The sequence below is a fragment of the Elephas maximus genome, chromosome 22, assembly GCF_024166365.1.
Source record: "Elephas maximus indicus isolate mEleMax1 chromosome 22, mEleMax1 primary haplotype, whole genome shotgun sequence".
NCBI lineage: Eukaryota > Metazoa > Chordata > Mammalia > Proboscidea > Elephantidae > Elephas > Elephas maximus.
In genome coordinates, this window is record NC_064840.1 from 35,189,428 (window position 1) to 35,215,550 (window position 26,123).

Genomic DNA, 26,123 nt, shown 5'->3' on the forward strand with positions numbered 1-26,123 from the left:
GCAATTGTGCTGAATTCCTAACTTATTCCATCCCCAGGTCTCTATTTGGATGGCCAGCATTCACATATGAGAAGCTCACCATTACCATGATGGTGGATGTGTTCTTCCTGCGGGATATCATTTCTTGTTTTTTATGTCCACTTTCCCTGACTGAAATAATTGAAAAAAAGAATAATTTGTTAGAATGGCATTCCAAAAACCAAAATACCAAACTGTTGCTGTCGATTCCGACTCATAGCAACCCTACAGGACAGAGTAGAACTGACCCATAGAGTTTCCAAGGAGCGCCTGGTGGATCTGAACTGCTGACCTTTTGGTTAGCGGCCACAGCACTTAACCACTATGCCACCAGGGTTTCCATTACAGGAATAAAAATACTGAAAAGCATCAATACGTCTGAAACCATTCCCCAAGAATAGGAACTAGACAAGGACGCCCTTTTTCACCACTTTTATTCAAAATTATATGCTGGAAGTTCTAGCTAGAGCAATAACGCAAGAAAAAGAACTAAATGGCATCCAAATTGCTAAGGAAGAAGTAAAAGTTTCTCTGCAGATGACATATCTTCTACACAGAAAACCCCAAAGAATCTACAAGACAATTACTGAAACTAACAGAAGACTTCAGCAAAGTATCAAGATACAAGATAAACATACAAAAATCAGTGGGTTTCCTCTACACCAAAAAAGAGAAGTTGGAAAGGGAAATCGCCAAATCAATAACATTTACAATAGCCCCCAAGAAGATAAAGTACTTAAGAATAAATTTATCCAGAGACGTAAAAGACTTATACAAAGAAAACTACAAAACACTGCTGCAAAAAACCAAGAGACCTAGGTAAGTGGAAAAACATACCATGCTCATGGATAGGGAGACTCAACATTGTGAAAATGTTAATTCTACCCAAAGCAATCTACAGATACAATGCAATCCTGATCCAAACTCCAAAAGCATTTTTTAACTAGATGGAGAAACAAATCACCAACTTCATATGCAGAGGGAAGAGGCCCCAGATAAGTAAAGCATTACTGAAGAAGAAAGTTGGAGGCCGCAACTTTCTTCTGATTTTAGAAACTATTATACTGCCACAGGAGTCAAAACAGCCTGGTACTGACTGAACAACAGATACTTAGACAAATAGAACAGAATAGAGAATTCAGATGTAAAGTTCATCCACCTATGAGGAGCTGATATTTGACAAAGGCCCAAGGTCCTTTAAATGGGGAAAAGGCAGTATGTTTAACAAATGGTGTTGGCATAACTGGATAATCATCTGCAAAAATATGAAACAAGACCCATACGTCACACCATACACAAAGACCTAAATATAAAATCTAAAATGATAAAGATCATGGAAGAAAAAATAGGGACAATGCTAGGAGTCCTAACACATGCCATAAACAGAACACAAACCGTAACTAACAATGCACAAACACCAGAAGAGAAATTAGATAACTGGGAGCTCCTAAAAATCAAACACTTATGCTCATTCAAAGACTTCACCAAAAGAGTAAAAAGAGAACCTACAGACTGGGAAAAAATTCTGGCTATGACATATCTGATAAGGGTCTAAGCTCAAAAATATACAAGATGCTGCGACACTTCAACGACAAAAGACAAATAACCCAACTAAAACACAGACAAAGAATATGAACAGGCACCTCATCAAAGAAGACATTCAGGTGGCTAACAGACACATGAGGAAATGCTCATGATCATTAGCCATTAGAGAAATGCAAATCAAAACTACAATAAGATACAATCTCATCCCAACAAGGCTGATACTAATCCAAAAAACACAAAATAATAAATGTTGGAGAGGTTGTGAAGAGAATGGTATACTTATACACTGCTGGTGGGAATGTAAAATGGTACAGCCACTTTGGAAATCGATTTGGCCCTTCCTTAAAAAGCTAGAAATACAAATACCATACAATTCAGCAATCCCACTCCTTGGAATATATCATAGAGAAATAAGAGCCATCACATGAATAGATACATGCACACCCATGTTCACCGCAGCATTGTTCACAATACCAAAAAGATGGAAATAACCTATGTGCCCATCAACGGACGGATGGATAAACAAACTATGGTACACACACACAATGGAATACTATGAAATGACAAAGAACAATCATGAATCCACGAAACATCTCACAACATAGATGAATCTGCACGGCACTATGCTGAGTGAAATCAGTCAGTTACAATAGGACAAATATTGTATGAGACCACTATTATAAAGAACTCAAGAAAAGATTTAAACACAGAAGGAAACATTCTTTGACAGGAGGGTGGAGAAGGAGGGCGACAGGAATTCACTAACTGTTGACAAGAATCATCTTACGTGAAGGGAAAGACAACACACAATATAGGGGAAGTCAGCACAACTGGACTGAATCAAAAGCTAAGAAGTTTCCCAAACACAACCAAACACTTTGAGGGAAAGACTAGTTGGGGCTGGGGTCTGGGGACCATGGTTTCAGGAAACATCTAGGTCAACTGGCATTAACAAAGTTTACTAAGAAAATGTTCTGCATCCCACTTTGCACATTCTCTATTCTGTCCTGGGGTCTTAAAAGCTTGCAAGCAGCCATCTAAGATGCATCAATTGGTCGCAACCCACCTGGAGCAAAGGAGAATGAAGAACACTAAAGACAATAGGAAAGTACTGGCCCAAGAGACCAAAGGGCCAAATAAACCAGAGAACTCCATCAGCTACCACCAATGAGCACCCTGACAGGAAACACAACAGAGAGTCCCTGACAGAGCAGGAGAAAAGTGAGGAGCAAAACTCAAATTCATGTAAAAAGACCAGATTTAATGGTCTGACTGAGACTGGAAGAACCCTCAAAGGTATGGCCCCGGATGCTCTGTTAACCCAGAACTAAAACCATTCCTGAAGCCCACTCTTCAGACAAAGATTAGACTGGACTATAAAACATAAAATAATACTCACGAAGAGTGTGTTTCTTAGTTCAAGCAGATACATGAGACTAAACGGGCAGCTCCTGTCCAGAGGCAGGATGAGAAGGCAGGGACAGGAGCTCGTTGGACGGACACAAGAAACTCAAGGTGGAAAGGGTGAGTGTGCTGCCACATTATAGGAATTGCAACTAGTGTCACATAACGATACGTGTATAAATTTTTGTATGAGAGATTAACTTGTACTGTAAACTTTCACCTACATCCCCCCAAAATAAAAAATAATTAAAAAAAGAAAAGCATCAATGCCTGTGTGAGTATATTTGAAATACTGATATCTAGATGGGAAAAGAATGTCAAATTAAGGAATATTCTAGCAGCAGAAATATGTTACAGGACATGGACAATGAATAAAGATTTTGGGATTGCAATATGACAAAAATAAAATGAACATGGGAGGCATACCAAGGGTAATCTCCAAAGAGTAGGATCAGAAAGAGTCATTATGTGAAAATTTAATTCCAATAACTACAGAATATTTCTTCCTACACAGCCAAAAACAGTAACAGAAGGACACGAATAATTATTAGTGCAAGAAATAATGACACCATCAGAAACGTTGCCTCAAAGTTCCCACCTACATTGTATAAAATATCACGCACTTAAATAAACCTGTAGTTGACATTTCCAAGCACCTCCTCACTCACTGAAGGAGCCCTGGTAGTGCAGTGGTTAAGTGTTCAGCTGCTAGCTGAAATGTTGGTGGTTCAAACCCACCAGTTGCTCTGCAGGAGACAGAAGTTGCAGTCTGCGTCCATAAAAATTACAGCCTTGGAAACCCTACGGGGCAGCTGTATTCTGTCCTAGAGGGTTGCTATGAGTTAGAATTGACTTGATGGCAATGAGTTTTTTTACTTACCCACTGAACACATTACTCCTCATAATGAAACACAGGTGCCTGGAGCTTACCTAGACGCTCATCTTGGAGAAACCCTACTCCTTCCCTCCACAGTTCCTCTCCTTGCTCCAGTTGGGAAATCACGTTTGATTCGCAAAGATGATTCCCTGTTTGTGGTGAAAGGACACATGGATTCTGAGGCCTATATTGATAAAAGTATATGATCAACAAGTCCAGGAAGTTTATATCTAGGAAAAATAAGGTAACCATTGAAGCTCAACTCAGAGAATAGTACCTAGAACACGAAACACTGATATCTTTCCCCAGAAAAGGCATAATTCTAGACTTTGTGTCCAAATTAAGGACTTCTGGTTTTTTGATACCCACGCCCAAGACAGGCTTAAAATTTTTAGTCTTTTCAAACAAGGAGAAATAATGTTTTCAGACTGGCTAGTTATAATTTTAAAAACAAATCCAATAACATAAATTTTACCAGAACAATCTAGGTTCTATGTGGAATCAAGTATGTTATTTTTACTACTGTGGTCTGCAGTGTGAGCATAGTCCCTAGGGCAGAATAATTATTTAAAAAATACTTAATCCATTTATTTACCTATTCAAAACATAATCATTGAGTTGTTAGAACTTTCCTGAGTGTTGGAATTTGATTAGCAAGAATCACGTGAAATTGTGGTAAGATTACATTTTATGGGGTGGCAAATCAGATATAAGTTAAAAAAAAAGAAACGTTTTTCAGGTAGTTACAAGTGCTAAGAATGAATCAGGGCAGAAATTGAGAGGGATATGGGAAGGCTGTTCTAGATACTTGTCGAATATATACATAGACAGATAAATCGTTTTTGAGACACTTACCTACGAAGACCAGGTGATTGATGTTCTCCAACATCACATCTTTGAACAGCTTTCTCTGGGTTGTGTCCAGAAGGGACCACTCTTCCTGGGTGAATTCCAAAGCTATATCTTTGAAGGTCACTGACTCCTGAAAATCATAGACATTCAGGATCAGACAGGGCCCTCTCTTCCAATGACCACAAGTAGGGCAGTCAAGATGACAGCACTGAAGCAGGAGCTGTGTGTGTAGAAAGCTCAAAAAACTTGGAGTTCTAGTCAGATTATTCTCACTGCTGGTCTACCATCTGCCTTTCAGATACACTAACAGAGACATAAATACTCTGAATCCATAAAACTTCATTATTAAGAATATTATATGATGTACAGTGAGCGAAAGCCTGGAAATTTCCCAATAAATGAATAATTATGACATCCAGACTGGAGATTACAGAATCTGTACTTGAAAGTGGAGATTACAGAATCTGTACTTGAAAATTCATAACATGTCTATGGTTAATTATTCCCTTAAAGGACTTCAGTTTCCTCATTTATGAAACGGTTTAACTGCCTAGTAGAAGTTGTTAAAGATTCTATGTGTTAGTGTGTAAAGTGCTTCCTATGTAGCATAACCCACCCACACACTTGTGAAATACATGTCCTAGGCCTATTACTCGTTAAATGACAGACAATCTTGAAGCAATGCTCAGCATTCTGCAGAATGGCACAAGTTCCACACAGAACTTGGGATAAGTAAGTGCTCCGTCTCTCAACTCTATATAACTCAGGTGTTCATTATAAGAACAGATAGTTCAGAACCAGAAGCCAGGGGCCACTGAGACTTAAGAGTGAAGACCCATGAGTACATTTAGAAGAGTCAAGCCAAGAGGAGAAATTGGCCCATCTGCTGGCAAAAAAAGTGGAATTTCAGTAAAAAGAGGGATTCCCTACTCACCAGTGGCTGCATTGTCAATAGCTCAGCCACCACCTGTGTTCCTCTGGGTTTTCACTCAGACAGTCCAAGCACTAAAGCAGGCAAAGCTGAGGATGGAGAATGAAGCCTTGAGACTCCAGTCTTGCCCACAACTCCCAGACTCACCTTTTATGAAGCCACAGTCCTTCACCTGGTAGTAACCCCAGTCCAAAAAACAGAAACTTGTAGCACGCTCTAAAGAAATAAGGGGAGGACACTCCTCTCCCAGGGTCGAAAGGAAGAAGGCTATGGTCATCATGGCTAATAACACACACACACACACACACAAACCAAACCCGTTGCCATTGAGTCAACTCCGACTCATAGCGATCCTACAGGATGGGGTAGAACCGCCCCATAGAGTTTCCAAGAGCACCTAGTGGATTTGAACTGCCGACCTTTTGGTTAGCAACTGTAGCACTTAACCACTACGCCAGCCAGGTTTCCATGGCTAACAAAGAAGATGCTAATACAGATCTCATATATAAAAACATGAAACTCACTCAGTTTTTTAAGTTAATTGTCTCATGGTGTTCAGAGGTTTTCAATTTACTCCCTTATTCCAAAATATAGAAATCCATGACTTATGTCACGTGTGGATTTTGGTCTTCACCTCCAGATAAACACTGTGGTATTTCTCAGATTTAATACTTCTCTGTGTACGCACTAGCAGTTCTTCAACATCCAGCTCAGCCCTACCTAGCTTCACATCAACTTCCTCTTCTCTGTCCCTACCTCTTTGTATATACTTGCCCCAAATCATTTTGGCTCCACCACATGGGGTTTCTAGAACACTTCCTTAACCCTGACTTTTTAGATCTGTCCCCAGTGAATCTGGATATAAACCAAACAACTTAAGAATCTATTTTATGATAAGGTTGATCAACTCAATGACATTCCGTTTGGAGGGAGGAATGCCATTGCTTATCTAGCTCTTAAAATCTGCATCATGAATAGCATGAGTACATGGGCCATAATATTACTGTCATGTTCCACAATTCCTATAGGGCAATAGTTCTTAACCACTGTACCACCAGGGCTCCAATAGGGTTAATAAGGCTCAGAAAATATGAAATGAAGTTTAGGTAAAATCAAGTTTCTCCATCTGATATTTTAATAAGTTGTAGCAGAAGTTCTCTACTATATTAATCACTGCACTTCATTATATATGTACAAATATACAAGATGTATGTGAAAGTATTTAAAAAATATAAATTGTCCCTTAAAAGCATCAATAATAATTAAATGTATTTCACAGACAAATGATAAAAGTGTGTCATAAAAAGGAGTAGAATTAGCTCACTCATTTTTACCTCAGGCCCAGAAAAAAAAAAGTTTTGTATTTTTAACTGTGACTCTAGGCCTGGAGAGTTACACAGATTTGCTTATTTAATTCGCACAATAACCTGTTGGTTATGATTTATTTAACAATTTAGTAAGTTTTTAATTTAACAGAGATCCAGAAAACTAGTAATATGACAAAATTACATTGCTAGAAAATGATACTGCTAGAATTTGAATTTGGTCTGCCGGCCTCCCAAGCTCAAACTCTTTGACGTTTACACACCACACATAGGTCTTCCCCAGAAAGTCACATCTCGCATTAATAGTCCAAGGCCACAGCCTGTTAAGAAAACCAACTCTCCTTGTTTTTCATAAAATTACACCCAGTGCCTAGTTTCTCCAGCCCCATGGCAAACTCCAGTGCACTGACTACACTTTCCAAATATCTGTCTCCATCTTCATTTTTATTGCCCAATTTAATTCACATTACTCATGTAAGCATACTTACCAAGATCAACGTATCTTATGTTCCTGCTTCTATTTATGACATCTGTTGATCAAGAAGCCAATGGAAAGTGATATCGAGTACCTTCATCTTCCATGACTACATCTGGTACAGATCATGAGCAGGAACTGTTCCTGATCTAAACACAGAATCATCACTCCTAGTGTCCTTCAAACATAACTAATGATTCTACCACGTCTTGTTAATTAAAACACTTTCCATGCTCCATAAATATTTCAAATCTTCTCCATGCCTTTTGAATCTCACTCAGTCCACCTTTTTCATTGCCTTCAATAGATGGGGTTACCTCCCAACTAAGCAGATGAATGACATAATTTCACAAATTACTTTAATGAATCACATAGCACCTACAAATATTCCTGCATTTACACCCATAGGTTACTCCATTTCTATTATTAAACTGAAGTCATTTCTACACCTATTTCAGTCCAATGTATACAACTGAGCCCCTTTCTCTTCTATTTCGTCGGGAAATTAGTGATTAGACATTAAACCTCCTTTATCAGCACCTCCCTTTCAAGAGCCTGCCTCTTTAATACTGAAACTCATTTTGTCTCTTCCATCTTGAAACAAACACCTCCTGCTCTCCTGTCCTTCCTTCACAATCAAACTGAAAGTGCAGTTACCATTCCTTCATATCCCTCTCTCACTCTGATTTACAAAGATCACCAATGATTTCCTCATAAATACATCTTTTTAACATTGCCAATGATGTCTTCATAAGTAAATCGCTGTGTGTCAGGCTTTCACTTGGAAACAGAATTGAACCATGACCTTCTTTTGGGAAATATTTTTCCCTAGCTTCTTCTGATAGCTCATTCTCCTGTCTCCAAACTACTCTAGTCATTCTTTCCCCACATCCTCTGCAAAGAATTCTTCAAACAAAATGGCTGAAATGCCTCAAAATTCACTCCTAGCCCCTCTTCTCTCTTTCTATAACTCCCTTGGTACTCTCACACATTTATTTGATGGCTTCAAATTCTTCCACTGCTATCTCTAAATTGAAAGTGGTAAAACTTGTGTCAGGATTGCATTTCTGAGCTATAATCTCTACTTTCAAACCTACATGTAGCTGTCTTAGGTAGAGCCGCTGCAACTAAAATACCACAAGTGGATGGTATTAAAGAACAGAAACTTATTTTGTCACCAATTAGGAAGCTAGAAGTCTGAATTAGAGCACTAGCTCTGTGGGAAGGCTCTGTCTGTCTGCTCTGGGGGGAAATCTTTGTCTCTAAGTTTCTGTTCCTCAGTTCCTTGGAGATCTCTATGTGGCATCTATTTTTCCCCCGTTTATACTTGCTTGCTGACCCTAATATACTTTTCTTATGTCTCAAAACTCACTAAAATTTAAGGCACACCCTACACTGATGTTGCCTCAGTAACATAAAAAAGAAAACACTATTCCTAAATGGGATTACACCCACAGGTATAGGGGTTATGATTCCAACATATACTTTTGGGTGACACAGTTTAATCCGTCAAAGCACCTACAATGAAATACATTGCAGGACATTCTCTCTCCCATCCAAAAAACATCAAAAATCACTATTCTACTCTCCAATCTTGGTTAACGCATCCAACAAGAAACCAAACGTTGATTTGCTTATTTATTTATACTCTGTCTCCAACACTGGTCATTTTCACAGAAAAATCAACCTCTGAGTGCTGAGACAAGTTTCCTTTTGACCACAACTTAAGCATTTTAGTTTCAGAGAAATTCCACGTTCAGAATTACCTAATGTGTCCTCAGAGAGCCTGTCCCCAGATGTCTACAGTCAGATTAAACAACTATTTCCCAATTAAAAATTCATTTACAATAACTAAGAGAAGATGGTGGAGTAGTCAGATGCTTCTGGTGGTCCCTCTTACAACAAAGGCCCAAAAAACCAAGTGAATCGATTATATATATAACAAGCTATGAACCCTGAGCATCAAAGGGAAAGTTAAGAAATCCGACTGAGTGACATGGGGAGGGAGAGACAGTGCAGAAGGAGTGAACAGCTGCAGGGTTGGTGGCAGGGTCTCAGCCCGTATTCCCCTGCAGTGAGGCTGGCAGTAGTGTTCCAGGACACAGCTTCTTCAGTGAAAGAAGTCAAGCAAAGTGGCACACCCTTGGCCAGCTCGTGTGACTGCGGCGTGCCTAACGGTGGGTTTAGGATGCAGCTGCTTCAGTGAAAGAAGGCAAGCAAAGTGGCGCAACCCCTGACTCCCTGGTGTGACTGCAATGGGGCTGGCAGTGGCCTTTATGGCGTGGACGCTTCAGTGAAAGAAGGCAAGTGAGGTACTGCAGCCCCACCTGCTGGCAAGACCGCGGAGCCAGTGCTCACAATCTACACAAGCCTCTGGAATCTGAGATAAGTGATTTTGTCTAATTTACTGCACAGATCTAATAGCTTCTCCTTTTGAAAGAATTCTCTCCTATCTACTTGATCCTTCCTCCATCTGCCCTAGCCAGCTTCATTAACAGTGGATTTCCCTGGGCCTGAGATAGGTCCTGCTGTGCTCCCTGAGCCATTTCCCTGGCCTTGAAGAAGGAACAAATTAATAGGGGAAAAATACTCTGCCGACTCCCTTAATCTGGAAACTCAGAGCAGAAGCAGCTCCAATCCAGGCACAAGTGGTCCACAGACTTTGTCTTCACTCCTGCATAGATCTAGGTGGTCCTGTAACAGCAGACAGGATCTGGCTGTTACAGTGCAATGGCAAATCTGTTTGAGGTCTTACTGTAACTGTTTCGGCTGTGTGGTGCAGAGGCAGGTTTTTGACATTTGATACCAGTCTTCCTATTAAACAGGGCCCTCACCTACCCACAGCAGGGGCCTGAGGACTAGAGGCTCCACCTAGGCCACCTAGCCACCTGCGATGGGCTCCAAGGATAAGTGGTGCCTACCAGTTCTTACAGTTAAAAGCACTGGGTGCCTATGGTACAGCTGCAGAGTCCAGCCACCAGAGCGTGCTCTAGAGAACAGGGACGTGCCTTCTTTACAGATATTCGGAGGATGGTTGTCAGCCCCCCGCCTTCCGCAGAGTGTGACCCCCTGCTGCAAGCAGAAACCTGTGCTTACATCACCATTGCTCCTCTAGGATCGTAGGTGAGAGGCTGCACCACACACTAGGTGACCAAATACCGGGACACCTGCACTAAATCTATACAAAAATAGTGAATGGACTCCTAGACTCATATACCTGGTAACAGCTCTAGCCATCTGGTAACAGGACACTAGTGCTTCAAAGGCTCCAATAATCAAGTTAGCTCACTCTAGTAGCCTATTTGGGTACGTCAAAACAAAAAGGAAGAACCTGGGATACAGCAAACAAATACAATAATGTATAGATGGCTCAGAGACAAAAGTCAATATCAAATCACATAAACAAGCAGACCACAATTGCTTCAACAAACTCCCAAAACAAAGACTCTTCCAGATGAAGATGTATTCCTGGAATTACCAGATGTAGAATACAAAAGATTAAAATACAGAACTCTTTAAGACATAAGGAAGGTGATCAGGCAAAGCGCAGAACAAGCCAAGGAGCATACAAATAAAGCAGTCGAGGATATTAAGAAGATTATTCAAGAACATAATGAAAAATTTAATAGGCTGCAAGAATCTATAGAGAGACAGCAATCAGAAGTTCAGAAGATTAACAATAAAATTTCAGAGTTAGACAATTCAGTAGAAAGTCAGTGTAACAAAACTGAGGAGATGGAAGTCAGAATTAGCGAGACAGAAGATAAAAACACTTGGCAACAATATAGTCAAAGAAAAATCAGATGAAAGACTTAAAAAAGTGAAGAAACCCTAAGAATCATGTGGGACTCTATCAAGAAGAATAACCTATGAGTGACTGGAGTACCAGAACGGGGAGGGATAACAGAAAACACAGAGAGAATTGTTGAAGATTTGATGGCAGAAAACATCCCTGACATCGTTAAAGATGAAAGGGTGTCTATCCAAGACGCTCATCGAACCCCACAGAATGTAGATCCCAAAAGAAAGTCACCAAGACATAATCAAACTCGCCAAAACCAAAGATAAAGAGAAAATTTTAAAAGCTGCCAGGGAAATGCAAAAAGTTATCTACAAAGGAGAATCAGTAAGTATGTGCTTGGAGTACTCAGCAGAAACCATGCAGGTAAGAAGGCAATGGGATGACATATACAAAGCACTGAAGGAGAAAAACTGCCAGTCAAGAATCATATATCCAGCAAAACTGTCTCTCAAATATGAAGGCAAATTTAGGACATTTCCAGATAAACACAAACTGAGGGAATTTGCAAAAACCAAACCAAAACTACAGGAAATACTAGAGGGAATTCTCTGGTTAGAAAATCAATACTATCAGACATCAACACGAGAACTCAGGATGGAGCAACCAGATATCAACCCAGATAGGGAAATTAAAAAAATAATCAAGACAGAAAAACGCTCAAAACAGGAAACCAGTGGTGTTATTATGTAAAAGATGACAACATTAAATCAATAAAGAGGGTTTAAATATTTTCTTAAATACAGTACTCAGATCTTCCATATGAAGGGGAAATGAAGGCAACAGGAGATACAAGTTAGGTTTAAACTTAGAAATATAGGGGTAAATATTAAGGTAACCACAAATGAGACTAACAATGCTACACATTGAAATAAAAAACAAGAAAAACATAGACTCAGCAAAAACAAAATCAACAAAAATGGAAAAGAGGAACACACAATTTAAAAAGAAAAATTGCTCTGCACAAAAAATAAGTGGAAAAACAAAACTGCCAACAACACACAAAAAAAGACATCAAAATGACAGCACTAAACTCATGCCTATCTATAATCACGCTGAATATGAATGGACAAAATGCACTGACAAAGACACAGAGTTGCAAAATGGATTAAAAAAACCACGATCTGTCTGTATGCTGCCTACAAGAGACACATCTTAGACTTAAAGACACAAACTAAAACTCAAAGGATGGAAAAAAATTTACCAAGCAAATAATAATCAAAAAAGAGCAGGAATGGTTATACTGATTTCTGACAATACTTTAAACTTAAATCTACCACAAAGGATAAGGAAGGACACTATATAATGATTAAAAGGACAATATACCAAACCACCAAACCAAACCCAGTGCCGTCGAGTCGATTCCAACTCATAGTGACCCTATAGGACACAGCAGAACTTCCCCATAGAGTTTCCAAGGAGCGCCTGGCGGATTCGAACTGCCGACCCTTTGGTTAGCACCTGTAGCACTTAACCACTATGCCGTCAGGGTTTCCAAAAAGGACAATATACCATGAGGATATTACCATATTAAATATTTATGCACCCAATGAGGGGGCTTCAAGATATATAAAAGAGACTCTAACAGCACTGAAAAGCAAGGTAGACAGCTCCACAATAATGGTAGGAAACTTCAACACACCACTTTCAGTGAAGGACAGAACATACAGAAAGAGGCTCAATGAAGACACGGAAGAGCTAAATATCACAATCAACCAACTTGACCTCACAGACATATACAGAACACTCCACCCAAGAGCAGCCAAGTATACTTTCTTTTCCAACACACATGGAACATTCTCTAGAATAGACCACATATTAGGCAATAAAGCAAGCCTTAACAGAATCCAAAACATCGAAATATTACAAAACATCTTCTCTGACCATAAAACCATAAAACCAGAAGTCAATAACAGAAAAATCAGGGAAAAGAAATCAAACACATGGAAACTGAACAACACTTTGCTCAAAAACTACTGGATTATAGATCAAAGTAAGGATGAAATAAAGAAATTCATTGTATCCAATGACATTGAAAACACTTCCTCTCAGAACTTTTGGGACACAGAGAAAGTAGTGCTCAGAGCTCAATTTACATCAATAAATGCACACATATGAAAAGAACAGTCAAAATCCAAGAATTATCACTACAACTTGAACAAAGAGAAAGAGAGCGACAAAAGAAACCCTCGGGCACCAGAAGAAAGCAACTAATAAAAATTAGAGCAGAATTAAATGAAATGGAGACCAGAAAAACAATTGAAAGAGTTAACAAGACCAAAAGCTGGCTCTTTGAAAAGATTAACAAAATTGATAAACCACTGGCCACACTGACAAAAGAAAAAAAGGAGACAAAGCAAATAACCTGAATAAGAAATGAGATGGATGATATTACAACAGATCCAAACCATAATAAAAGAATCATAACAGAATACAATGAAAAACTGTACTCTTAACAAATTTGAAAACCTAGAGAAAATGGACAAATTTCTAGAAACACGTTACCTACCTAAACTAAAACAAACAGAGACAGGACAGCTAAATAAACCCGTAACAAAAGAAGAGATTGAAAACGTAATTAAAAAATTCCCAACAAAGAAAAGCCCTGGCCCTGATGGCTTCACTGGAGAATTCTACCAAACTTTCAAAGAAGAGTTAACACCACTATTACCAACAGTATTTCGGAGCATAGAAAAGGATGGAATACTCCCAAACTCATTCTATGAAGCCAGCATAACCCTGCTACCAAAACCAGGTAAAGATACGACAAAAAAGAAAGAAAGAAAATTACAGACCAATATCCCTCGTGAACTTAGACACAAAAATCCTCAAAAAATTCTAGCCAATAGAATTCAACAACATATCAAAAAAATAATTCACCGTGACCAAGTGGGATTCATACCAGGTATGCAGGGATGGTTCAACTTTAGAAAAACAATCAAAGTAATCCATCATATAAATAAAAGACAAACACATGATCTTATCAATTGAGGCAGAAAAGGCATTTGACAAAGTCCAACACCCACTCATGATAAACACTCTCAGCAAAATAGGAACAGAAGGAAAATTGCTCAACATAATAAAGGGCATTTATACAAAGCCAAAAGCCAACATCATCCTGAATGGAGAGAGACTGGAAGTATTCCCCTTGAGATCGGGAACCAGACAAGGATGCCGTTTATTACTGCTCTTATTCAACATTGTGCTGGAGGTCCTAGCCAGAGCTATTAGGCTAGATAATGAAATAAAAGGCATCCAAATTGGCAAAGAAGTAAAGGTATCTATGTTTGCAGATGACATGATCTTATACACAGATCATGTGTACAAGAACCCTAAAGAATCCTCAAGAAAACTACTAAAACTAATAGAAGAGTTTCGCAGAGTTATCAGGATATAAGATAAACATACTTAAATCAGTTGGATTCCTATATGCCAACAAAGAGAACGTCAAATAGGAAATCACCAAATCAATACCATTTACAATAGCCCCTAAGAAGATAAAATACTTAGGAATAAATCTAACCAGAGATGTAATGATCTATACAAAGAAAACTGTAAGACGCTACTGCAAAAAACCAAGAGAGACCTACGTAAGTAGAAAAACATACCTTGCTCGTGGATAGGAAAACTCAACCTTGTAAAAATGTCTGTTCTACCCAAAATGATCTACCGATACAATGCAATCCCAATCCAAATACCAGTGACTTTTTTAATGAGATGGAGAAACAAATTACCAACTTCATATGAAGGGGAAAGAGGCCCCAGGTAAGTAAAGCATTACTGAAAAAGAAGAACAAAGTGGGAGGTCTTGCTCTACCTGATTTTATACTGCCAAGTAGGCAAAACAGCTGGTACAACAACAGATACATAGTCCAATGGAACAGAATTGAGAATCCAGACATAAATCCATCCATATATGAGCAGCTGATATTTGACAAAGGCCTAAAGTCTCTTAAATGGAGAAAAGACAGTCTGTTCAACAAATGGTGCTGGCATAACTGGATTGCCATCTGCAAAAAAATGAAACAAGACCCATACCGCACACCATGCACAAAAACTAACTCAAAATGGATCGAAGACCTAAATATAAAATCTAAAACGATAAAGATCATGGAAGAAAACATAGGGACAATGTTAGGAGCCCTAATACATGGCATAAACAGTATACAAAACATTACTAACAATGGAGAAGAAAAACTAGATAACTGGAAGCTCCTAAAAATCAAACACCTATGCTCATCCAAAGACTTCACCAAAAGAGTAAAAGACCACCTACAGATTGGGAAAAAGTTTTTAGCTATGACATTTCTGATCAGCACCTGATCTCTAAAATCGACATGATGCTGTAAAAGCTCAACTACAAAAAGACAAATAACCCAACTAAGAAATGAGTAAAAGATATGAACAGACACTTCACTAAAGAAGACATTCAAAAAAGACACATGAGGAAATGTTCACGATCATTAGCCATTAGAGAAATGCAGATCAAAACTACAATAAGATTTCATCTCACTCCAAAAAACACAAAATAATAAATGTTGGAGAGGCTGTGGAGAGATTTGGAACACTTATACACTGCTGGTGAGAATGTAAAATGGTACAACCACTTTGGAAATAGATCTGGCGCTTCCTTAAAAGGCTAGAAATAGAACTACCATACGATCCAGCAATCCCACTCCTTGGAATACATCCTAGAGAAATAAGAGCCCTCAGAGGAACAGATACATATACATCCATGTTTACTAAAGCACTGTTTACGACAGCAAAAAGTTGGAAGTAACCAAGGTGCCCATCAACGGATGAATGGATAAATTATGGTATATCCACACAATGGAATACTACGCAATTATTAAGAACAATGAACCTGTGAAACATTTTATAACATGGGGGAATCTGGAAGGCATTATGCTGAGTGAAGTTAGTCAACTGCAAAAGGACAAATATTGTATGAGACCACTATTATAAGAACTCTAGATAAAGTTTAAACACAGGAGAAAACATTCTTTGATGGTTACGAGGGTGGGGAGGGAGGGAGAGGGATATTTACTAATTAGACAGTAGACAAAAACTTTAGGTGAAAGGAAGGGCAACACATAACACAGGGATAGTCAGTAGAACTGGACTAAACCAAAAGCAAAGAAGTTTCCTGAATACAACCAAAAGCTTTGAGGGCCAGAGTAGCAGGGGCAGTGGTTTGGGGACTATGGTTTCAGGGGACATCTAGGTCAAGTAGCATAATAAAATCTATTAAGAAAACATTCTGCATCCCACTTTGGTGAGTGGCGTCTGGGGCCTTAAACGCTAGCAAGTGGCCATCTAAGATGTATAAATTGGTCTCAACCCGCCTGGAGGAAAGGAAAATGAAGAACATCAAAGACGCAAGGTAAATATGAGCCCAAGAGACAGAAAGGTCGACGTAAACCAGAGACTACATCAGCCTGAGACCCAAAGAACTAGATGGTGCCAGGCTACAACTGCCCTGACAGGGAACACAACAGAGAATCCCTTATGGAGCAGGAGAACAGTGGGATGCTGATCCTAAATTTTCATAGAAAGACCAGGCTTAATGGTCTGACTGAGGCTGGAGGGACCCTGATGGTCATGGTCCCCAGACCCTTTGATAGCCCAAGGTTTGAACCGTTCCCGAAACCAACTCTACAGACAGGGATTGGCCTGGACTATAAGACAGGCAATGATGCTGCTGAGGAGTGAACTTTGTGGCTCAAGTAGACCCATGAGCCTATGCGGGTGACACCTTTCTGGTGGCGAGATGAGAAGGAAGAGGGGGTACAGAAGCTGGTTGAATGGAAACGGCAAATACAGGGTAGAGAGGAGGAATGTGCTGTCTCATTAAGGGGAGAGCAGCTGGGAGTGCACGGCGGGGTGTGTATGGCTTTTTGTATGAGAAACTGACTGGATTTGGAAACTTTCACCTAAAGTACAATAAATAAATTAAAAAAAAAAAAATTCATTTATAAAACAAGGGATGTCTATCTGTCCTGGAGATCTAATTCTCTGCAGTAATCACCAAAACCCAAACAGATGGAAAGCCAAGAAAGCCAAGTCTTTATTGAGGATGCTGCCACTACACTGAGGGTACAGAGCTTCTTCCTCTCCTTAGGAAAAGCACCGCTGTCACGAACTCTCTTTTTATGATGTTGATAACCTCATCAATACTATTAATCCAAAGGACACACCTTATTAACCTGGATGCTAATCAAAAGGTAAAATCTAACCAAGGTTACATATTGGGCTCACACAGGGTCCATCACAGGTTGTCATAGTTTTGGTCATCACCAAGCCCCGTTACGTTGGATTTGTTTGCTGTCTCATCTGGATACTATTGCTTGAGAAAAATTTTGAAAATCACATGGGAAACCAGGAAGGGACACTCCTTTTTCGGGCACCAACCGGCAAGAAGATTTATAAAATAAGTAACAGAGCTTAAGGTTCAGCAATGGGATTTGTGACATCTTGCCTTCTAGCACATCATTAAGTCCCACATAATACTATTTTAGGTCTTCAGAAATTTGGAGCCACATAACTGTGAGAATTGTTTTAAAAGAGTGAGAAGACAGTGATTTCACAAAGCCACAAGTTTCCCAAATAAATTAAAAAAAGAGAAAAAAGAGCTGAAGCAAGAGAAAGCTGAGTTATTGAAATGAGAGGCGGTGAGTACCGGGAAGGAACTAGGCTGGCTCTGGGACACAGGCGTGTCAATTTCAGTTCTGTTACTTACACGCTCTGTCTTTCCATAGGGCACTTAACCTCTCTGAGTCTTACTTTCCTCCTCTGGAAGTTGAGAGGGTTGCCCTAGATAATGCTGTAGAACCTGCCCAGCTGGAGGTCTGTGAGTCTGTGAGAAGCAGGGTACACCTAAGGTTATTACACCAGCTACCACACGGCTCATGTATACAGTTAAGCCCACATGATTATTCTGTTTGGAGAGCCAAATCGGCAAACCTGCGGAAACGGAATCATCTGCACAGGAAGCAGCCTTCTGAATGTGCTAGCAGCGCTACTCAAGGGGAGGGAAGAGATGAGCATGTTTTCTGATGATGCAGATATGCCTCGCCCAGGAACTAACCAGAACGCTCCTACCCCTTACTTTCCCTTTGCACCAATGGCTTTAACTATTTTACCTCATTATTGTGTGCAGTTTTCTAAACACCTCAAATCCTTTATGGAATGAAGTGAAGTATAAATATATTCATACCCCCTGACACCCTTTCACCTCAGTAATGAGGCCACTCCTGAGGTTTACCCTTCAGGCAAAGATTGAACAGGCCTGTGGAACAAAACAAGACTAAAGGGGCGCACCAGCCCTGGGGCAGGGACTGGAAGGCAGGAGGGAACAGGAAAGCTGGTAATAGGGAACCCAGCGTTGAGAAGGGAGAGTGTTGACAAGTCCTGGGGTTGTTAACCAGTGTCATACAACAATGTGTGTACTGTTTGATGAGAAACTAGTTTATTCTGTAAACCTTCACCTAAAGTTCAGTAAAAAAAAGAAAAATATATATTTATAAAATTTTCTTAATACTCTACAAAAAAAAAAAAATCTAACCAAGGTATGCCTTTTTTTAACAATGCCTTCTCCCTTTAATGAGGTAAACCATGTAGATGCAATTAAGGGAAATTAGCCATTAATTCTATCATCCTAAAGGTTGCAAAACCAACCCTCGTATCTTCTCTCAGAAGCCTGTTTTGTGGGCTCTGGTTATTGTAGACTATACTGTAAAGAATCTGTTGTAATAAAGAATCATATTGCTCTTTATTTCTAAGAATGTTGAGTGTAATCTACCAACATTCTTTCAGGCTATGAGCTTCTATTTCTATATAGAAATATTTTTGCTAAAACTATGCATATACAGGAAACCCTAGTGGCATAGTGGTTAAGTGCTACAGCTGCTTACCAAAAGGTCAGCAGTTGGAATCCACCAGGCGCTCCTTGGAAACTCTATGGGGCAGCTCTACTCTGTCCTACAGGGTCGCTATATAGGGTGGCTATGAGTTGGAATCAACTAGACAGCAATGGGTTTTGGTTTTATATATATACATGTATTCAAAGAAAACAAGAATGAGGTTCTCAGTCTGTCTTGTTTTCATTCTGAGAGCTTCACTTTGTTCCAGAGAGCCTTCTCTCTGCCCAGAAATGGCGATTATTACGTCTGTGTTCAGACACAGCCAACCATCAGGTTAGGAGCACATTCCTACTGACCACTGCCAGCTTTTTCACAGGGTCCTTTAAGTCTCAAACCTCTCCTCTTTAAGAAAAAACTCCTGCTTTCTGTCTTTACAAATGGATAATCTGGGCCTTCTGTGGTTACTTTGGAGACCCTTTTTTTTTTTTTTTTTCATTTAAAGAGACGCATTACAAAAAAAGGGGAACATGCACTTCACAAAAAGGATAGGGTCCTTATTTTATTCAATATAAGCAATAAAGATTTTAAAAGACAGAATGATTCCAAAAGTGATTCTATAAAAGATTTTTTAAAGCACATAGAAGACACGGTTAAAATCCCTGATTTTAGAAGGAGGAACTCTTTGTCCTTCAGTTCTCCTACCTGTAGTATGCATATGTCTGTATGTATGTTTAGGTGAGGACAGCACAGGACCAGGCAGTGTTTCATTCTGTTGTGCATAAGGTCACTGTGAGTTGGAAGGGACTCAACTGTACCTAAAAACAACATGTTTATGCTATGTATGCATATGTAATAATTTCTTATCTCTGGATGATGTGACCAAATCAGATTATACCATCCCTTCAAAGAGCTTTATTCTGATTCGCAGAGAGATAAATAAGCACTTACACAAACTGATTAGTCCTAATATTCCCAGAAATTAGTAACAGTGAATTTATTCTAACGAAAGTTTGTATGTCTTGTTCTATGCAAGCTTAAAGTGTTTCCAAGATTTTGTACTTACACTAGATAGAGCACATGGTATATGTTTTGTTCAAGAAAAACAATAATATCTGTCCTTAAATAAAGACTGGTTGTTCCAGAATGAAAGAGGAAAGCATGGAGATGGAGCAAGATGATGAAGTGAATGGATGCTCCCATTTACTCCCCCACCAAGTAACTCACTGAACAACAAATAAAAACAAGCACAGACTGAGATCTCAGAACTCCAGATGGCAGCTGAGGTGTTAAGAGGGTCCAGGTGAGTCCAGAGGTGGGAGAGAGGAAAAGCAGGGACGGCACAGAATCTGGGAGAACCTACCCGCTAACACTGGGCGCACTCGCTCATCACAACCATTTTGGGATGGGACTGGGCAATACCCCAAACACGTAACAGAAAAAGGGAGCTAATCTGAGGAAGCTGTAGCCCGATTATTTTTTTTTAAAGCAACACAAACTGGCCGTGGAAGTTCACAGGTAAATTGGGAGGGACCAAAGGGAGACTGTGGTGCTTCAAGAGAGTGCTGCTGAATCTTGCTGAGGCCCATGACAGATGGGCACTAGGACCAGGAACTGCAAGTGCAGCAGGGAGAAGGGAATACTTCAGGCAGATGGGTGACATAAGAGGGAAACAACTAGCTCCCTGCCTATAGTGGGTCACCTCGGAGAGTCTGTGCAAGGGAGCCCATGAGGGAAAGACAGAAAAAGCCCCCACCCTTGGCATAGTAAAGTCAAGCCTCACTGCTTAAGTCAGCATTTTTGACCGGCAAAACTCCTTCCTCCTGTGCACGCATACTGAATTCCAGAGATCAGGCATCTAGAACTCCTGAATCAACACTGAGGGGAAAAAACAAAACAAACAAACAAAAAAAAACCTAAGGATAAGAGTGCCCTCTAGTGGTACTCAGGAAAAGATAACAAGTCCACTACCACTGGGTCGATGTGGAGTAGAGCAGCCCCGTGGGGTTCCCAGGCCTGTGAGTCTTTGCAAAGGCAGGCTGCTGCATCTTTCTCTTGTGGAGTGGTTGGTGGGTGCAGGCCCTGGCCTTCCAGGTGGCAGCCAGGCATTTGGTCGCTGTACCACCAGGGTGTCCCATCAGAAAAATTTCCCACAAAAGCCGGAGTACAAAATTTAAAGTTAAAAACAAACAAACAAAAAGGCCCAGGTTAAAAAAAAGTAGAAAAAACCACACAAAATCACGAGAAGGACCAATCAAAAGCAAAGCATGAAGAGGGAATTTCTCCTATGGTGGCTAGGCTAATGAAAAAAACTAATAATTTTCTGACTATGGTGCTAAATATTAAAAAACAAAAACACACATACAGAAAACAAACTAGTGGAGATGAAAACAAATGGAGAAACAAAATGAGAGACTCAACAAGGAAATTTCAAAAAAAAATCAAAGAGAACTAACGGAACTGAAGAATAAAGCAACTGAATTAGAAAAAGAGAAACATTCAACAGAATCAAACAGACAGAAGATAGAATAAATGAACTAGAAGACAACATAACAGAACTTATTCTGTAGCATTCAATTATATGTCTTGTTGCTTTCTAATGTGAAACTCAGGTAAAAGACATCTTCACCCAATTTGCACATGGATGAACATCTATACCCAAACCTGCAGCCTAGAGACTGGGTGTTCTGGAAGCAGCAAAAAAAGAAACATGGCTTTGGAGTCTCACTGGAAAGGATATTTATTACCAGGTACTTTGCTTTGAGTCGGAATCGACTCGACGGCACTGGGTTTTTGGGTTTCAAGATCCACACTGCAGCCAAACTTCAAGGACTAGAACTGTGGATACACATTTCCCACCTCAAGCATGCTCCAACAAACTTTTGAAGCTGCACATCAGGTAAAAGCTCATACTTAGGATAACTTGTGAAGCATCTCCCTATAAGCAGATAAAATCATGAGGTAGACAGCTTTCCCAAGACCACAGATCAAGAATGACATTTTCCCATTGTTTTGCCTCCTTTTATCCTTACTGCTTTCCCCATGCTTTCATGTTTGTAAAAATAATGCAGTTATTAGAATTTTACAGGCCAAAGCCACTAATAGAAATCTGTCAGATTGTTGGATTTGTCACCAAAAACCTAGGTCCGTATATGATAGAGATCCTTACCTGTAACAAACTATAGTCTACTCCTGGACACTACTATAAATCTTACAATGACTGCTAAAGATAGTTTTTAGGGTCTGAAATTGACAATTTTTTTTTTTTTTAACGGGGAAAAATCAAGTGCCTATCAAAACATACTATGTAATTGTATTGCCTTCTCACCCAAAACTGAAACTTACACTAGAGTGGATTCCAAGGTTTTCATTTAATAACTCCCTATTTTTAGTTTTTTCCTGAATATCACAATATTTAATAGAAAAAACAATGAGAAACATGAGCCTTTATTAAAATTTATAAATATACAAGTTTTCTTTAATCAAAATACATAAAAATTTTGTGCTTGTGATTATCTGTACATATTTTTGAAAGCTTTTCATATATACAATACACAATCCAGGGCCAACCAAAAAACCAAACCTGTTGCTGTGAGTCAATTTTGACTCAGAGCAACCCTACCAGAGACAGAGAGCTGCCCCACAGGGTCTCTAAGGAGCAGCTGGTGTTTTTGAACTGCTGACCTTTTTTGGTTAGCAGCAGTAGCTCTTAACCACTGTTGTCATCAGAGCTTCCAACCTACGGCAAGAAAAAAAAAAAAAAAAACCAAATAAGTTGCTGTCCTGATTCCAACTCATAGCGACCCTTTAGGACAGAGTAGAACTGCCCTGTAGGGTTTCCAAGGAGTGGCTGGTGGATTTGAACGGTGACCTTTTTGGTTAGCAGCCAAGGTCTTAACCACTATGCCACCAGGGCTCCTATGTAGGGCAGTGGCTCTCAAACTCCTTTGCACATTGAAATCATCTGAGAGTCTAAAAAGGCTCTGATGCTTGTTTCCCATCACCAGAGATTCTGATTTAATTGTTCTTAGGTGTGGCCTCGACATTTAGAGTTTTAAAAAGTTTCCAGGTGATTCCAGAAGGCATCAACGTTTGAGACCCAGTTCTCTAAGAAGCTGAGATCCAAAATAGGGGCTTGTTACAGAAGGACATCTTGTTTGGAAAAGTGTAAGGTCAGCAAAAATGAGGGAAACCCTCAATGAGATTAACTGACATAATCAATACCCACAACAATAGACTCAAACATACTGATCAAGAAAATGGTACAAGACATGGCAAGGTTTCCTGGTGTTATAAAGTTTGCCATGACATGGAGACAAATCAATAGCAACTACCAATATCACTGACAGTGTATGGTACATGGACAAGCAGCATCAGCATTTCCTGGGAGCTTTGTAGAAAATCAGAATCAAAGGCCCCACTGCAACCTACTGAATCAGGATCTGCATTTTAACAAAATCTCAGGGGATTCATAGGATGTATGAGAAGCACTGGTTCTGAACAGCTTTTTAGATTCTGCACTATGGTGCATAAAACCTGGACAGAAAGTAAGGATACTGCCACTACTTCATTCAGTTGATAAATGGATGTCTGTTGAAAAGAGAAAACATACACATTGCCAAGAAAAGCTAGCTCAGAGATTTTGCCTAAATTATAGTAACTGAGCTACCCTCACCTTGATGCTAAGCCTCCCAGTTTCTCAAAGTCTTTCTCTGTGTTGGTTATTAGCTCAAGATATTCTTAGTTTAAACTGTTGAAAACTACAACCAAGCTTATGATGGGTAGGAGGAGTGACAAGCCTGTCCTATTTCTTCATATGGCCAGCCCCACATCCCAGAGGAAACTGTTTCAAATTATTTTAACTCTCCTTGTGTGTATCTTGGAGCCCTGGTGGCACGATGGTTAAGAGCTCGGCTGCTAACCAAAAGGTTGGCAATCCAAATCCACCAGCCTTGGAAACCCTATGAAGGCAGTTCTACTCTGTTCTATAGAGTTGCTATGAGTCAGAACTGACTCGACGTCCACAGGTTTGGTTTTGGGTATATCTCCAATTTCTGTCATATATGTTGATTTTAAAATTTTATCTTTCTCAATTTATACTCAACTTATTGACTTCTTTATGGCACTGCCACAGCATATCTGCCGATTTCTCAACCCCGATGCTTCTAAATCATATAACAATTTTAGTTAAATTAATTCAGTGTTTAGAAGGTGTCGACCAGATGGCAGAGATAGATGCTTTCTGTCATCCCTCCTACAACAAAGACCAAAAAAATCCAAGTGAATCCATTATATATGACAATCTAGGAGCCCTGATCATCAAAGATAAAGCTGAAGAGTCAGACTGAGTGGCAGGGGGAAGGAGAAACAATTCAAAAGCAGCGAAGATGTGCCAGTCATGAGGCTGCTCACACCTTGCCCTCTGGGTCAGCCTACACACACGGGCTGATGAGGTGCGCAGTAGCATTGGGGACATGTCTCACCACGTAGGGAGAGGCTGGGCACAGGAGAGTCTATACAAGCCTTGACAGCTGGGTAAGGTGGTGCTAGACCTGCAAAAGTTAAGTCCAAGAGTCTAACCTACAGCACGGGGTCAAAATAACACCTCGCTCTCTAAACTATCACAGCGGAGAAGTGTCTCCCCACCCTGATCCACTCCAACACCAGTCTGGTCATGTTCAACAACTGCCACGCCCCCTACATCGGAACTCAGGGCTATCCGCTTCCAAACCAGTTTCACAGCTTTAAAAAAAAGCTGTGTCCCCTAAGCTGGGAACTCAGGGAATCCCCTGCCCCTTTGCCTAGGCACTGGTATTAGGGGTCCACAAACCTGCAGTGCCATTCACTCCTGTCTAGACTTGTGCGGGCCCATTCAACACCACAAGCTCTTATCAGCATAAAACAGGGCACACACCTGAAGCCTATTTTCCACAGCAGCAGCTGAGGGGGCATTTCAGACTGGTGACATTTGACACCACTCTGCCCATTAAGGAGGGGCATTCTCCACCTATATCAGGGGCCTCAGGGCTGGCAGTATCACCCACTCCATCTAGCCACCTATGACAGGTGTCTGAGAATAAGTGGTGCTTTCCAGTACCTCCAGCCAACAGTATTGGGTGCCCAAGGACCCGCTGCAAAACCCACCCCCACAGGCGATATAGAGGACAGGGACACGCCCCCCCACCCAGGCACCTGAGGGCAGCCATCAGCCCCCTACCTTGCTCTGCACATAGCCCCCTATGTAGCCAGATACCTGTGCCTGCTCCAAACACCCCTACACAGCCGTGCCCATCTAGGACTATAGGTGAGAGTCTGCTCCACACTCAGTGACCGACAACCTGGACACCTGTGCCACATTGGCACAAGAAAAGTGAACAGACCCCTGGGCTCACATACCTAGTAGCTGCTCTAACCACCAGGAAAAAGGACATGACAGCTTCAAAGGCACCGGTAACCAAAGAAGCTCACACACCCAGCCTACAAGGACATATCAAAACAAAACGAAAAGCTAGGACTTAGTAAACAAACATACAATAAATATATAATAACTTATTGATGGCTCGAGGCCAACAATCAGTATCAAATCACATAAAGAAGCAGGTCAAGATGGCTCCAGCAAGTGACCAAAATAAAGAACCAGGAAATCTGCAGGAAACAAGGTCTTGGAATCACCAGAGATAGAATTTTAAAAATTAATATACAGAGCTCTTCAAGACATCAGGAAGGAGATCGTGCAAAATTCAGGCCAAGCCAAGGAACACACAGACAGACTAATAGAGAAATTCAGGAAAACAATACAAGAAAAGGATAACAAATTTAACAGGCTGCTAGAAAACAGAGAGACAGCAACTAGAAATCCAAAAGATTAACAACAAAATTTCAGAATTAAGCAACTCAATACAAGGTCCTAGGAGAATTGAGGCAACGGAGTTCAGAATTGGTGACAATGAAGATAAATCACTTGAAACCAATTTATTTGAGGAAAAATCAGAAAAAATAATTAAAAAAAAATGAAGAAACCCTAACAATTATGCGGGA

At 40.1% G+C, this 26,123-nt stretch overlaps 1 protein-coding gene across 13 annotated transcripts in view; it reads right to left on the reverse strand.

Moving 5' to 3' along the window:
• Positions 1-26,123, reverse strand: part of LOC126065979 (zinc finger protein 596-like) — a 63,365-nt gene that overhangs the window by 16,093 nt on the left and 21,149 nt on the right. For 3 of the 13 annotated variants that reach the window (XR_007514973.1, XM_049866702.1, XM_049866701.1), the window contains exons 2-5: positions 5,631-5,716; positions 4,700-4,826; positions 3,898-3,993; positions 80-150 (exon numbers count right to left, since the gene is read on the reverse strand). Coding sequence is in view for 12 of the 13 variants with exons in the window: in XM_049866702.1 (XP_049722659.1) it covers positions 80-150; positions 3,898-3,993; positions 4,700-4,826; positions 5,631-5,642 (306 nt within the window). In the remaining variant the exon portion in view is untranslated. Of the gene's footprint in view, positions 1-79; positions 151-3,847; positions 3,994-4,699; positions 4,827-5,630; positions 5,717-5,774; positions 11,063-26,123 lie in introns of those variants that run through there. The other 10 variants (XM_049866706.1, XM_049866710.1, XM_049866705.1 and 7 more) reach the window with 5 other exon arrangements.